At 39.2% G+C, this 12,095-nt stretch overlaps 2 protein-coding genes across 2 annotated transcripts in view; both read right to left on the bottom strand.

Annotated features, from left to right (window-relative positions):
- The window catches only part of CCNA2 (cyclin A2), a 6,360-nt gene extending 6,150 nt beyond the window's left edge, over positions 1 to 210 (bottom strand). The window contains exon 1 of the mRNA XM_023520430.1: positions 109 to 210. Coding sequence (XP_023376198.1) covers positions 109 to 210 — 102 coding nt within the window. The remainder of the gene's footprint in view (positions 1 to 108) is intronic.
- A 1,268-nt stretch (positions 211 to 1,478) lies between these two features.
- Positions 1,479 to 12,095, bottom strand: part of BBS7 (Bardet-Biedl syndrome 7) — a 36,250-nt gene continuing 25,633 nt past the window's right edge. The window contains exons 14-19 of the mRNA XM_011375169.2: positions 10,653 to 10,792; positions 8,580 to 8,744; positions 2,750 to 2,859; positions 2,546 to 2,649; positions 2,291 to 2,414; positions 1,479 to 1,749 (exon numbers count right to left, since the gene is read on the bottom strand). Of these exons, the coding sequence (XP_011373471.1) occupies positions 1,616 to 1,749; positions 2,291 to 2,414; positions 2,546 to 2,649; positions 2,750 to 2,859; positions 8,580 to 8,744; positions 10,653 to 10,792 (777 nt within the window). The 3' untranslated portion in view covers positions 1,479 to 1,615. The remainder of the gene's footprint in view (positions 1,750 to 2,290; positions 2,415 to 2,545; positions 2,650 to 2,749; positions 2,860 to 8,579; positions 8,745 to 10,652; positions 10,793 to 12,095) is intronic.

The following is a 12,095-nucleotide window of genomic DNA, read 5'->3' as shown; positions in this document are numbered from 1 at the left end:
CTCCGGGCCGAGCCGGTCGGACTCCAGCAGAGGCCCGCGGGCCGCCCCGGCCGGGGGCCCTGGGACCTCCGGGCCTGCCTCGCTCGTCTCCCAGGGGTAGGGCCTGACCCGGCCACTACCTGGTCTGCCAGCCTTGGACAGGTTACTCAGTGTCTCGGACTCTGTTTTCTTCTGCTCACTGTTAGTATCTACACAGTCTACGGTTGTCATTAGGATTAAATGTGTGCCTGAATCATTTAACACGCGCTGACGTGCTGACACTCAGAGTGGAGGGCTACAGTGTCATCTACCACCGCGGTGTTCCGTCAGTCTCATGCTTTTATCCCTAATGAAGATGCAATTCATTTGAGGTGCTACCTTGAAACTATTGTTGATAAATATTAACAAATAGTAATGGTCTACAAGAAATTCAACTAGACAGTCTATTTTTCCCCAAGCTGCAGCAGCCAATTAAAAGCACCCAGTGAAATTCTTGTGACCTAGACATAATTGTGTTCCACTCAGAAGTGAAAGTTGTTTGAATACAGTAAAATACATTCCCTTATTAAAATAAAACTCTCTTAGCAATATGTGCCTTTACCGAATTTTCACATTTAATCTACAAGGCTTGTACATAACTAATAAATGTAATGGTATATAATTAAGCATCATTGTTTTCTGACAAATTCATGTGTGCTCTTAAAAACATAAATAGCTTATTTTCCTCTTTAAAGCAACCTTTAAATTCAACATTCCTCTGAATGAAGATTAATGAAGAAAACTTTCATAGCCTTAGTCATAAATGGTCAACTTGGTGACCTTCACACATGATAAAAAAGAAATCAGTGAATACTAGTGCAGGAAATTCTAAGAAGCCATCACTGTTTCTGAACCGTTCACACGTACACTTGTGTAGCTCTACATCAAGTTAAGATCCTCTCAATGTGTGCAAGCCTTCTCAATTTTCCTGACCACAATTTACAGCCGTGAAGCAAGGCAAGCAACGGTCAACAGTGCTCATTACCAAGCAGAGTGAAATTGGTTGCAAATCAATCTCAACTCTTAGAAGAAATAACTGGTAGGGTATTTCCGCTGGCTGACAACAAACATATTAACCAGGACACAAACCAGGCCCTGAACCTGGGCTCTGGTCCAGTTTTACAGATAATAGCAAGTTGTCTTCGTCACTTAACCTCAGCGAGAATCAATTTTCTCACATGATTTGATAAAATAATAATATATGTTGTGAAGATCAAATGAGGTAAAAAAATGTAAATTTTGAAAACTGTAAAGCAATCTATACACATAACGTGTGGATCAGCTTGTAGAATGTTTAAATATATTTTTATTTTCCAAATATTATTTCTCAACATAAAAGTTAAAACATCCACTGGCAAAAAATTCATTAAACCCTTATAATCATTCCACTTGTAGTTTAAAAATAAAAATGCTCTCTATTTTTAATAAATTGCATTTGTCAAAGGAAATGGAAACATTACTAAAAAAAAGTCATATCTCAAATATATTTAGATAATATTTTAAAGTATTTGAAAGGAAAGTATGTACAGGTTAGCTTGTAACTTTAACATGTTCATTTAAGCAGAGATCTTCTCTGGAACTTTACCTTGTTTACATTTCATGCGGCATCAAAGAAAGCAATCAGTGCGTTTTGGTCATAACTGTCCAGAATCTCCAGTAAAAGAGGTACTTTGGTTTTTACATTGGTGCCTTTGAACTTGAACTTATCTATGAAAAGATCGGTGATCATGCCTATAAAGAAAAATGTTAATTTCCTGTGATTGATTAGTTCAGATAACGATACAGTATTTAATGTAAGTGAATGGTTGAGAATCTATTTCTAAGCTCCTGTAATTCCATTATTTATACACAAACTTAAAAGGATTGATGCTTAAAACAATATTTATTTTGGGGGGATTTTAGGGTAAGTTTCAAAATATGAATCCTCTGGCTTATAACCCTTTTAACAACTGGTTATAAGCTATTAATTCAGACAATCAACTACTGGCCAATTTTGAACTCCTCTTGGTATATATAACATCAAAACAAGTGGTGTTTTATCCACCATGCTGACCATTTTGACATAGTGTAGAGATTCTATTAACAGGTTTACTTATAGTAATATATTCCGTTTATATGTTGACCATTCTTGGGTGTTTGACTTAAGGGCAAATATTCCTAGGTTCAAAGATGTGGGCAAATTATTTCACCTTTAAGTTCTCTCATGTGTACAATGGAATAATTCAAGCTGTCAATCTATCCAAAAACCTTGATGTAAGATGAGTCTACTAACCATAGAGTCTTTCGAGATGTGCAGGCTGCTTTTTGTATTCTTCCTGTAGGTGATCTGCCTCTTCTAGAATACAGCGATATTCTGGTATCAGAAAGTTTGTATTTCCCTCATGAATCTGCAATTCCTTAAATAAAATTAAAAACAGAAGCAACTTAATATTCAAAATTCAATCCAGTGTAACTTTAAAGTCTTCACCATTTTAGAAATCCCATCGCAATAAAATAAAGATCAGGAGTCCATGACATATATACTTACTTTTAAAGCATCAATTAACTGCACTTTCTTCGCCAAAAGCAACTGGTACTCCAGCTTTGGATGGATTAGCTTTAAAGTGTGTTTAACTGAAACTTCATTTATCTCTAGAAAGAGTTGAGCCAGGCACAATTAGAAAGTCAATTTGTTCAGAAACATTCTTATTATAACAACAACCAAAAAAATGATTTTTTTTTTTTTTTTTACCATATGATATGTTGAGGTTAATTTTCCTTTTTGTAGCTTCTTTAGAGAGTACATCTTTTAGGATGGATATAGTAGAAATGTTGTCGGATTTAAAAACTCCTTCTCCTTTTCTATAAAATTAACATATTTTTAAAAAGAACAGCTTTAGAAGGAAATATAGCCAATACATATTTTATAAGTAGTAACTAGTGTTTAGATTTCATTTGATTTTAGATGTCTTTACATAAGCATCTTAATATAAAGCATATTAAAATGTGTAAACTTTTATATTAATTCAAGTCTGAACATACTTGTGAAACTAAAAATTTGTTTGATATATACCTCCTAAAGATATGCCAATTTATATGTCCTTCCTTTAAAACAACTTCATTTTCGCTAATAAATAATGAACCCTTATGTATATGAAATGCATTTAGAATTGCTTACTTACATATAAGGACATTTTTCTTTGATGTACTCATGTAAATCACAGCATTATATGCTTCATCCTTAAAAGATATCAAACCTAAGAATAGCGTCTTCTGTTCTGTGCCCAGCATCCATTGCCACTTATGGTCACAGGGCCATTCTTTTTCTGTAGAGCAGTGGTCGCCAACCTTTTTGGCACCGGCGACCTCTGCTCCTATGAGAATCTAAAGCCTGAGGTGGAGCTGAGGCGGTGATGCTGGCGCTGGGGAGCGGCTGCAGATACAGATGAAGCTTCGCTCGCTCGCTACCACTCACCTCCTACCATGAGGCCCAGTTCCTAATGGGACAAGTATTGGTACTGGTCCATGGCCAAGGGTTGGGGACCCCTGCTGTAGGGAACTACTCCACTCTCTCGCCTTTCTCAATCCATGTAATTTCACTGGCACTGGCCTCAACCCCATTTCTGGGCCTTCAGCAGGAAGCATTTAGCAGTGTATTCCATGTCTGGAATCCACGGGAATCCACCAGCGCTGCTCAATCCTGGGCCACTGTTCCCTGGGACTAGCGGGAAAAAGCAGCTCAAGGGCAGCTGAGAGGACACAGAGCTACACGGAGCTGCTGGCGGCCACCACGCCGCCACACAGGAAAGCCAGTGAAGACGAAAACAGAGCTACGGGAAGGGAAACAGTCTGAGGACACCAGTTAAGCCACTGATGAAGCTGTGCCTCAGGCAGATTACTGCTAGCCTTTTGGGTTACAGGAGCCGATACACTCCTTTTATCTGGTTAAGCCTGCTTGCGGTTGGTTCTTTTTTACGATGACCAAAAGTTTCCGAATTAATATATGCTATCTTTCATGTATTCAAAGTTGCCTTTTTATTTGGTGTTCACACCCACACACAAATAGTTTATACTGACCAGCTGTAGTTGACTACGGAATTGTTTCTCCAGAAAGATGAGTGATAGATACTTACAATTTTGATCCCAGTTTTTAGAAATTATGAGATTTTCACTGGTCTTTAATTTTAACCGATGCTATTTAATTAAACACACAGTCCCTGACTCGGGAAGGACTCACCACGCAATGAAGTAAATGCTACCATCTCCATTCTTCAGAAGAGAAAACCTAAGCTCAGAGTGAACCACAACAGTTACGGTCACACGGCTAGTGAGCCACAGCAGCAGGACCCGAACTAAGCACGTCAGGCTCCAAAGCCCAGGCGTCTGTGCTTCCTCCACGTCTGTGTCTCACTCGGGTACCAGACGCACCAAGCACCACTGAGTTCAACACCATGCGCTAGGTGGGGACTCGGAGGGGACATCTGAAGGTAACTAAAAAACAGACTCTGCCCAGCAGGAGCTTATGCTCTAATTTAGAGAGACAAGCGTCCGTAAAAACTATTACATACTACAACCAAATGACAGTAAATACCTACAGCAGGTAAGAATAAAATGCTATGGGCACAGAGAACAGAATCAGGGCAGGCTTAAAACATGCAGCTACTCAGTTGGGCCTTAAAGAATAAGTAGGGTTTCAATTGTTAAAAAAAAAAATAGGTAAGGAAACAGAATGGTAAAGAGCAAAAGTATGCTATTATAAAAATACACAATATGCTAGGGGCATGTCGAATTGTCTGCTATGATTCAAGTGTGAGGTTTGCTGTGGTTCTTCAAAGCAGGACTCATGACTACAGGTTTAGACACAGATGAGATCCCCTGGAAGTACAGTGGAACTCATCCTACAACCAGTAAGGTTTCTGGAGAGTTCTTGGTTCCAAAAGGCTGCATTCTGAGGTAAAATTATGAGTTCACAGCTGTTTCCAGAATTTAGCATGCGAAAGTCTCAGCTAGGAAGCAGGAAGTAGAAGACCTCAATAATCTGCGTAGGTGAAGAATCCTTAAGAGAGGAGGAGAGAGGATAAGAAGCCCCCTCCCCTCCAAACAAAACAAAATTAAAAAAAACCAAAAGATCAAATGACTGAAAACCACCTACAGAGGTAAGAGAATGAGAACGCAGAGGCCTGGAAGAGGCGGGCGGTACAAGTCCGGACAGCACAGCGGAGAAATGAGCCTCAGCCAAGTAGGAAGTCGGTTCACACTCAGAGACAGGGACGAAGGAGGAGGACATTTTCCCCTCCACCGCAGTCAGAAATGGAAACTATGGGAGATGAGTGGGAAGAGGGTGGGGGTGCGACTGGGAGTGTCAGAGACGAGCTGCCACCGCCTCCGCCACCTCCAACACGATGGCCTCGAAGCCCCGCGCGATCCGAGCTCCCAAGTGCTGAGCCTATTTTTGCATAAGGAAATCCAATCGCAGTTCTCACTCACCAGATTCGAATGTTCGAATCACTGAGGACTGCCATGTTCACAATGTCTTCCTACCGATGGCTAGAGGAATGGATTACTCCACTGAATCACCTCTTTGATGTCAATAAAGTTGTAAACTTTTCTTTCATGTAACTTCTGCATACTTCTACTAAAGAACTTTCCTACCGATTTTACATGGACATTTTGTTATTGTTATTGCTCTTCTGAAAGGGTCTTTTCAAAGTATTTCTTTTCTCACTGGTTATTGTTGGGGATGGGAAATGTATTGATCTTTCATATTCATCTTTATTCAGTTATTTTTCAAACTCATTAATTCGACTTGTTTTTCAACAGATTCTCTTGAACCATATAGGTTTTCGATCCTATGATTTGCAAATGATTCTTGCTTTAAAATGAATGAAAATTAGAAGCTCCGTTTATATGGAAACCCTGAGAGGCAGTACCGAGTGTGACTTGCCTGCAGTGACTTTCCAGCTGCGTGTCGAGGAAGGTGTTCTGGAAGTAAAAGGTCGCGCTCTCTCCTGCCGGCGGCTTCTCAGGGACTTCGGGCAGGCAGAACACCACCCACGAGTGCACTTCAGCGAAGCTGAACTGGCCGGTCAAGGTCAGCGTATTCACGGGCCTGCCATTTCACAGGAGAGGTGCGTGTTCGTGTGTGGGGACACGCATGTACACAACACATTAACAAACAGTTTGGTCACAGTAGCTGAACAAATATAAAAGCATCCATTTAATTTTTCTCAGGTTAATCTTACGTATCAGATAAATAAACATTTAGATTTTATGAAAAAAATGAGTGCTTAGCCACACCTCTGCTTTTAATATTCAGGTGACAAAATTTGTTTTCATTATAACATGATTTACAGGTAAAATTCGGTTTATTCAGATTTCATTTTTAAAAAGTCCATCTAATATTTCTACTATACAAACTACAAACCGTACTTTACAAGACTCTCCCTAGGGAAATAATCAGCATAATGTGAAGGCAAAGACGCGGTCTTTTAAATAAAATAAACAGACGTGAAGCCCTGCGCCGGGCTTGCTGTGCTGTGGGCAGGTCAGGGGAGGATGCCTTCCACCTTGCAGGGGTGGGCGCAACACTGTCCATCTCGCCAAGATCACACACACGTACACGCAAAAGGTAAAGTAAATCAAACAGTTTTTAAATAAATCAAATGAATAATTATAAACAGTTAGGAAAATATATTGTTTGTGGAATGAAAGGTCCAGAAGGAATTTTAAGAAGACAGAGCGTGAAGAACCCTAAGAACTCTAAGGGACTTTGCATCATCCAGACCAACTCTCTTATTTGCAGTTGAGAAAGCGAGAGCCCAGACAAACAGAAACAGATGTGAGACTGTAACCTGGGGCTCCTGGTTCCCAGTTTGCTGCTGTTCTTCCCAGCGGGCTGTGCAACCGCCACCAACAACCTTGGCTTTGAAGCAGGAAGACACCCCCAAAAGAATCTACCCTCTTTAATGTTTTCAAAAAAATCTTCCTTAGGACTATCTCTCCTTACATCTTATTTAAAGGACATCTTTAAAATTACAAGCTGCAATAGAAGAAGCATGGGCTTTGGCCTCAACTCCTGGCTGTTTCTCATATCAGCAAGTTGCCTGCTTTTCCCAGCCTCCATGTCTTTCTTCTACAATAGCGAAGACAACGATAATGTTTTTATTGATGTTGTGCATCTTCAGGTAATCAACAGAAATGAAACAAATGCATTCCTTTCATCGATTGTATTTCCCAAGGCAAATTTGTTCTTATATCTCGACAGCTATAAATTATCAGTTTGTTTATTTATTATTTATTTATTTTTTATGGTGACATTGGTTAACAAAATCCGGTAAGTTTCAGGTATACAGTTTAGCAGTAAGGCATATATATATATATACTGCATTGTGCATTCACCACCTCCATTTCTCATGTGTAAAATGGAAACATTACCACTGTCTTGTTACGAGGACTTAAACGATAATGCCTAAAGAATCTCGCGCAATGCACGGCACGGGGAAATACTGAACAATTTCTTTCTTTCCTTCCTCTTTTATTTAAGCCCATGGTTTCTCATCCCCGAGGAAGAAAGTGAAAAACTTCAAAAAGGAAGATGCTTAGGTTAGAATGGAAGTCTGAAGTAACAGGGACGGACTACCACGATCGGCTGCTCTGTGAGTATTTCCCGAGGTGAAACAGAAAGAACAAGAATGTTTGAGGCTGATACGTCAAGATCCTGTTCACAGAAAACTCAAGTGCTAAATGCTATTTGCTCACGACAGGTGTTTGAGAGAGAGAACACTGACTCTCCTGGTCTCAGAATGCCAGTACGTGAGAAAGTTAGCAAAGTCCGCTCAAACCAGCTTCTAAAAGAAGACAAAGAATCTTATAAATCTATTAGAAATACTAATCCATAGCATTTAAATATTTAATTTGAAAATATACAAACAGCTACCAGAATTCACACTATAAAACGACAGCGTATTTATCTGAAGAGGGTGGGGGTGCGACTGGGAGTGTCAGAGACGAGCTGCCACCGCCTCCGCCACCTCCAACACGATGGCCTCGAAGCCCCGCGCGATCCAAGCTCCCAAGTGCTGAGCCTATTTTTGCATAAGGAAATCCAATCGCAGTTCTCACTCACCAGATTCGAATGTTCGAATCACTGAGGACTGCCATGTTTGCATGGGCTTCCTACCGATGGCTAGAGGAATGGATTACTCCACTGAATCACCTCTTTGATGTCAATAAAGTTGTAAACTTTTCTTTCATGTAACTTCTGCATACTTCTACTAAAGAACTTTCCTACCGATTTTACATGGACATTTTGTTATTGTTATTGCTCTTCTGAAAGGGTCTTTTCCAAGTATTTCTTTTCTCACTGGTTATTGTTGGGGATGGGAAATGTATTGATCTTTCATATTCATCTCTATTCAGTTATTTTTCAAACTCATTAATTCGACTTGTTTTTCAACAGATTCTCTTGAACCGTATAGGTTTTCGATCCTATGATTTGCAAATGATTCTTGCTTTAAAATGAATGAAAATCAGAAGCTCCGTTTATAGGAAAACCCTGAGAGGCAGTACCGAGTGTGACTTGCCTGCAGTGACTTTCCAGCTGCGTGTCCAAGAAGGTGTTCTGGAAGTAAAAGGTCGCGCTCTCTCCTGCCGGCGGCTTCTCAGGGACTTCGGGCAGGCAGAACACCACCCACGAGTGCACTTCAGCGAAGCTGAACTGGCCGGTCAAGGTCAGCGTATTCACGGGCCTGCCATTTCACAGGAGAGGTGCACGTTCGTGTGTGGGGACACGCATGTACACAACACATTAACAAACAGTTTGGTCACAGTAGCTGAACAAATATAAAAGCATCCATTTAATTTTTCTCAGGTTAATCTTACGTATCAGATAAATAAACATTTAGATTTTATGAAAAAAATGAGTGCTTAGCCACACCTCTGCTTTTAATATTCAGGTGACAAAATTTGTTTTCATTATAACATGATTTACAGGTAAAATTCGGTTTACTCAGATTTCATTTTTAAAAAGTCCATCTAATATTTCTACTATACAAACTACAAACCGTACTTTACAAGACTCTCCCTAGGGAAATAATCAGCATAATGTGAAGGCAAAGACGCGGTCTTTTAAATAAAATAAACAGACGTGAAGCCCTGCGCCGGGCTCGCTGTGCTGTGGGCAGGTCAGGGGAGGATGCCTTCCACCTTGCAGGGGTGGGCGCAACACTGTCCATCTCGCCAAGATCACACACACGTACACGCAAAAGGTAAAGTAAATCAAACAGCTTTTAAATAAATCAAATGAATAATTATAAACAGTTAGGAAAATATATTGTTTGTGGAATGAAAGGTCCAGAAGGAATTTTAAGAAGACAGAGCGTGAAGAACCCTAAGAACTCTAAGGGACTTTGCATCATCCAGACCAACTCTCTTATTTGCAGTTGAGAAAGCGAGAGCCCAGACAAACAGAAACAGATGTGAGACTGTAACCTGCGGCTCCTGGTTCCCAGTTTGCTGCTGTTCTTCCCAGCGGGCTGTGCAACCGCCACCAACAACCTTGGCTTTGAAGCAGGAAGACACCCCCAAAAGAATCTACCCTCTTTAATGTTTTCAAAAAATCTTCCTTAGGACTATCTCTCCTTACATCTTATTTAAAGGACATCTTTAAAATTACAAGCTGCAATAGAAGAAGCATGGGCTTTGGCCTCAACTCCTGGCTGTTTCTCATATCAGCAAGTTGCCTGCTTTTCCCAGCCTCCATGTCTTTCTTCTACAATAGCGAAGACAACGATAATGTTTTTATTGATGTTGTGCATCTTCAGGTAATCAACAGAAATGAAACAAATGCATTCCTTTCATCGATTGTATTTCCCAAGGCAAATTTGTTCTTATATCTCGACAGCTATAAATTATCAGTTTGTTTATTTATTATTTATTTATTTTTTATGGTGACATTGGTTAACAAAATCCGGTAAGTTTCAGGTATACAGTTTAGCAGTAAGGCATATATATATATATACTGCATTGTGCATTCACCACCTCCATTTCTCATGTGTAAAATGGAAACATTACCACTGTCTTGTTACGAGGACTTAAACGATAATGCCTAAAGAATCTCGCGCAATGCACGGCACGGGGAAATACTGAACAATTTCTTTCTTTCCTTCCTCTTTTATTTAAGCCCATGGTTTCTCATCCCCGAGGAAGAAAGTGAAAAACTTCAAAAAGGAAGATGCTTAGGTTAGAATGGAAGTCTGAAGTAACAGGGACGGACTACCACGATCGGCTGCTCTGTGAGTATTTCCCGAGGTGAAACAGAAAGAACAAGAATGTTTGAGGCTGATACGTCAAGATCCTGTTCACAGAAAACTCAAGTGCTAAATGCTATTTGCTCACGACAGGTGTTTGAGAGAGAGAACACTGACTCCCCTGGTCTCAGAATGCCAGTACGTGAGAAAGTTAGCAAAGTCCGCTCAAACCAGCTTCTAAAAGAAGACAAAGAATCTTATAAATCTATTAGAAATACTAATCCATAGCATTTAAATATTTAATTTGAAAATATACAAACAGCTACCAGAATTCACACTATAAAATGACAGCGTATTTATCTGCATAGTGTGACATCCTAAAAATAAACTGCTCCTCCCCTGTCCTACCTGTCATGATCAATGCAGTGAGTTCTTTGATGGAGCGAGAGGGGCTTGATAAGGTACTGGCGGACCTGGCAGGTTTTGGGTTGAATTCTTGGAGTCACATATGCTTGAAGCGTGCCATACTGGCCTTCAATTGAGCGAATCTGATTCAATGCAAAAGAGGAAAGAAAAAAAAAAAAAACATCTAGCAATATAAACGTTATCTTGAAAATGTTCAGCACAAGTAGCCAGGTATTTAGGTCTTAATCTCTTCTATAATATCTTGAAGAAAATAATGACATTCTATTAAACAACTACTTTTTTACCATTAGAGTAAAGGAAAATTTTTAAAGATTTTAGCAGCTGAAAGCAAAATTAAACCATCTACATGTTATCCCCACCACATATTTTTAGGTGATCTGTCTATACTTAGCAATGCTATACCATTCCAAAAGACAGTCATTCTTACATACTAACCTATCACCTTTAAAAACACAGGTGAATAATATATTTTACAAGATTCACATGGAAAACGGTTGAAATTTAAACATTTTCATTGAAGGGATAAGCGGGTTTTCCAAATAGCTAAAACTTATATGGAATACTTCACTTTCTCTGAAATGGGAGCATTATAGCATAAAGCTGTTGTTATAAAAATCTATTGACAGAAAAAAATGTTCCCAAGAATGTAACTCTTGACTCTCTATGAAAATAGAGAAGTATAATCGTAATCTATTACAACATATTTAGATTAGGAGATTCTTTTGAGCTATTTTGCATATGGCCGGTTGGATATCCTGTGAATTCAAAAACAGCTCACAGAAAATAATAATTCATTAAACTATGACGCCCTAATTTTAGAGGCGTTAGAAAGCCGTCTAGCTTCTCCCTCCCGCCCCCTTTCAGTTCTTCTCAGCTCTAATTCATGGGACGAACTGCAGTCCCTCTTGTATTACAAAGACAGCTTCTCTAACTTACGCTTTTCCTGGCATGTGAGAAAAAAAAAAAAAAAAATCAATGTTTTACCTAAATGGGAAACATCAATACAAGTTTAAAGCAAGATTTGGTGCAAATGTTACACTGCAAATATTGCTCTGAATGGGAAGACAGAAAAGATAAAAGGAAAAGAAATAATGAATAAAAATATTTTATTTATAAAGCTATATTTTAGGGTTTCTTTTTAAAGGGTATGCTTACGCATAATTTTAAAGGGTTAAGTTGCACATAATTTTTTCCACAATAAAAGTCATAACGTTTTCTCTGGTTACATAATTCATATTCATTATTAAAACATCCAAACAATAAAGAAAACTTAGGATGACGATATAAGTCACCTAAAATCTCACCGCTCAGAGATGATCATTTTTGCTACTTTGGTAGTCAGTCTCTCATACACCGTTCTACGCAGGTGTACAGAAACAAATAGATAATTTCACGTAAATAAATTCTATTTCTATCACAGACATC

This window comes from Pteropus vampyrus, unplaced genomic scaffold (assembly GCF_000151845.1).
Source record: "Pteropus vampyrus isolate Shadow unplaced genomic scaffold, Pvam_2.0 Scaffold263, whole genome shotgun sequence".
NCBI classification, from domain to species: domain Eukaryota; kingdom Metazoa; phylum Chordata; class Mammalia; order Chiroptera; family Pteropodidae; genus Pteropus; species Pteropus vampyrus.
This window is presented reverse-complemented; position numbering and strand designations above follow the sequence as displayed.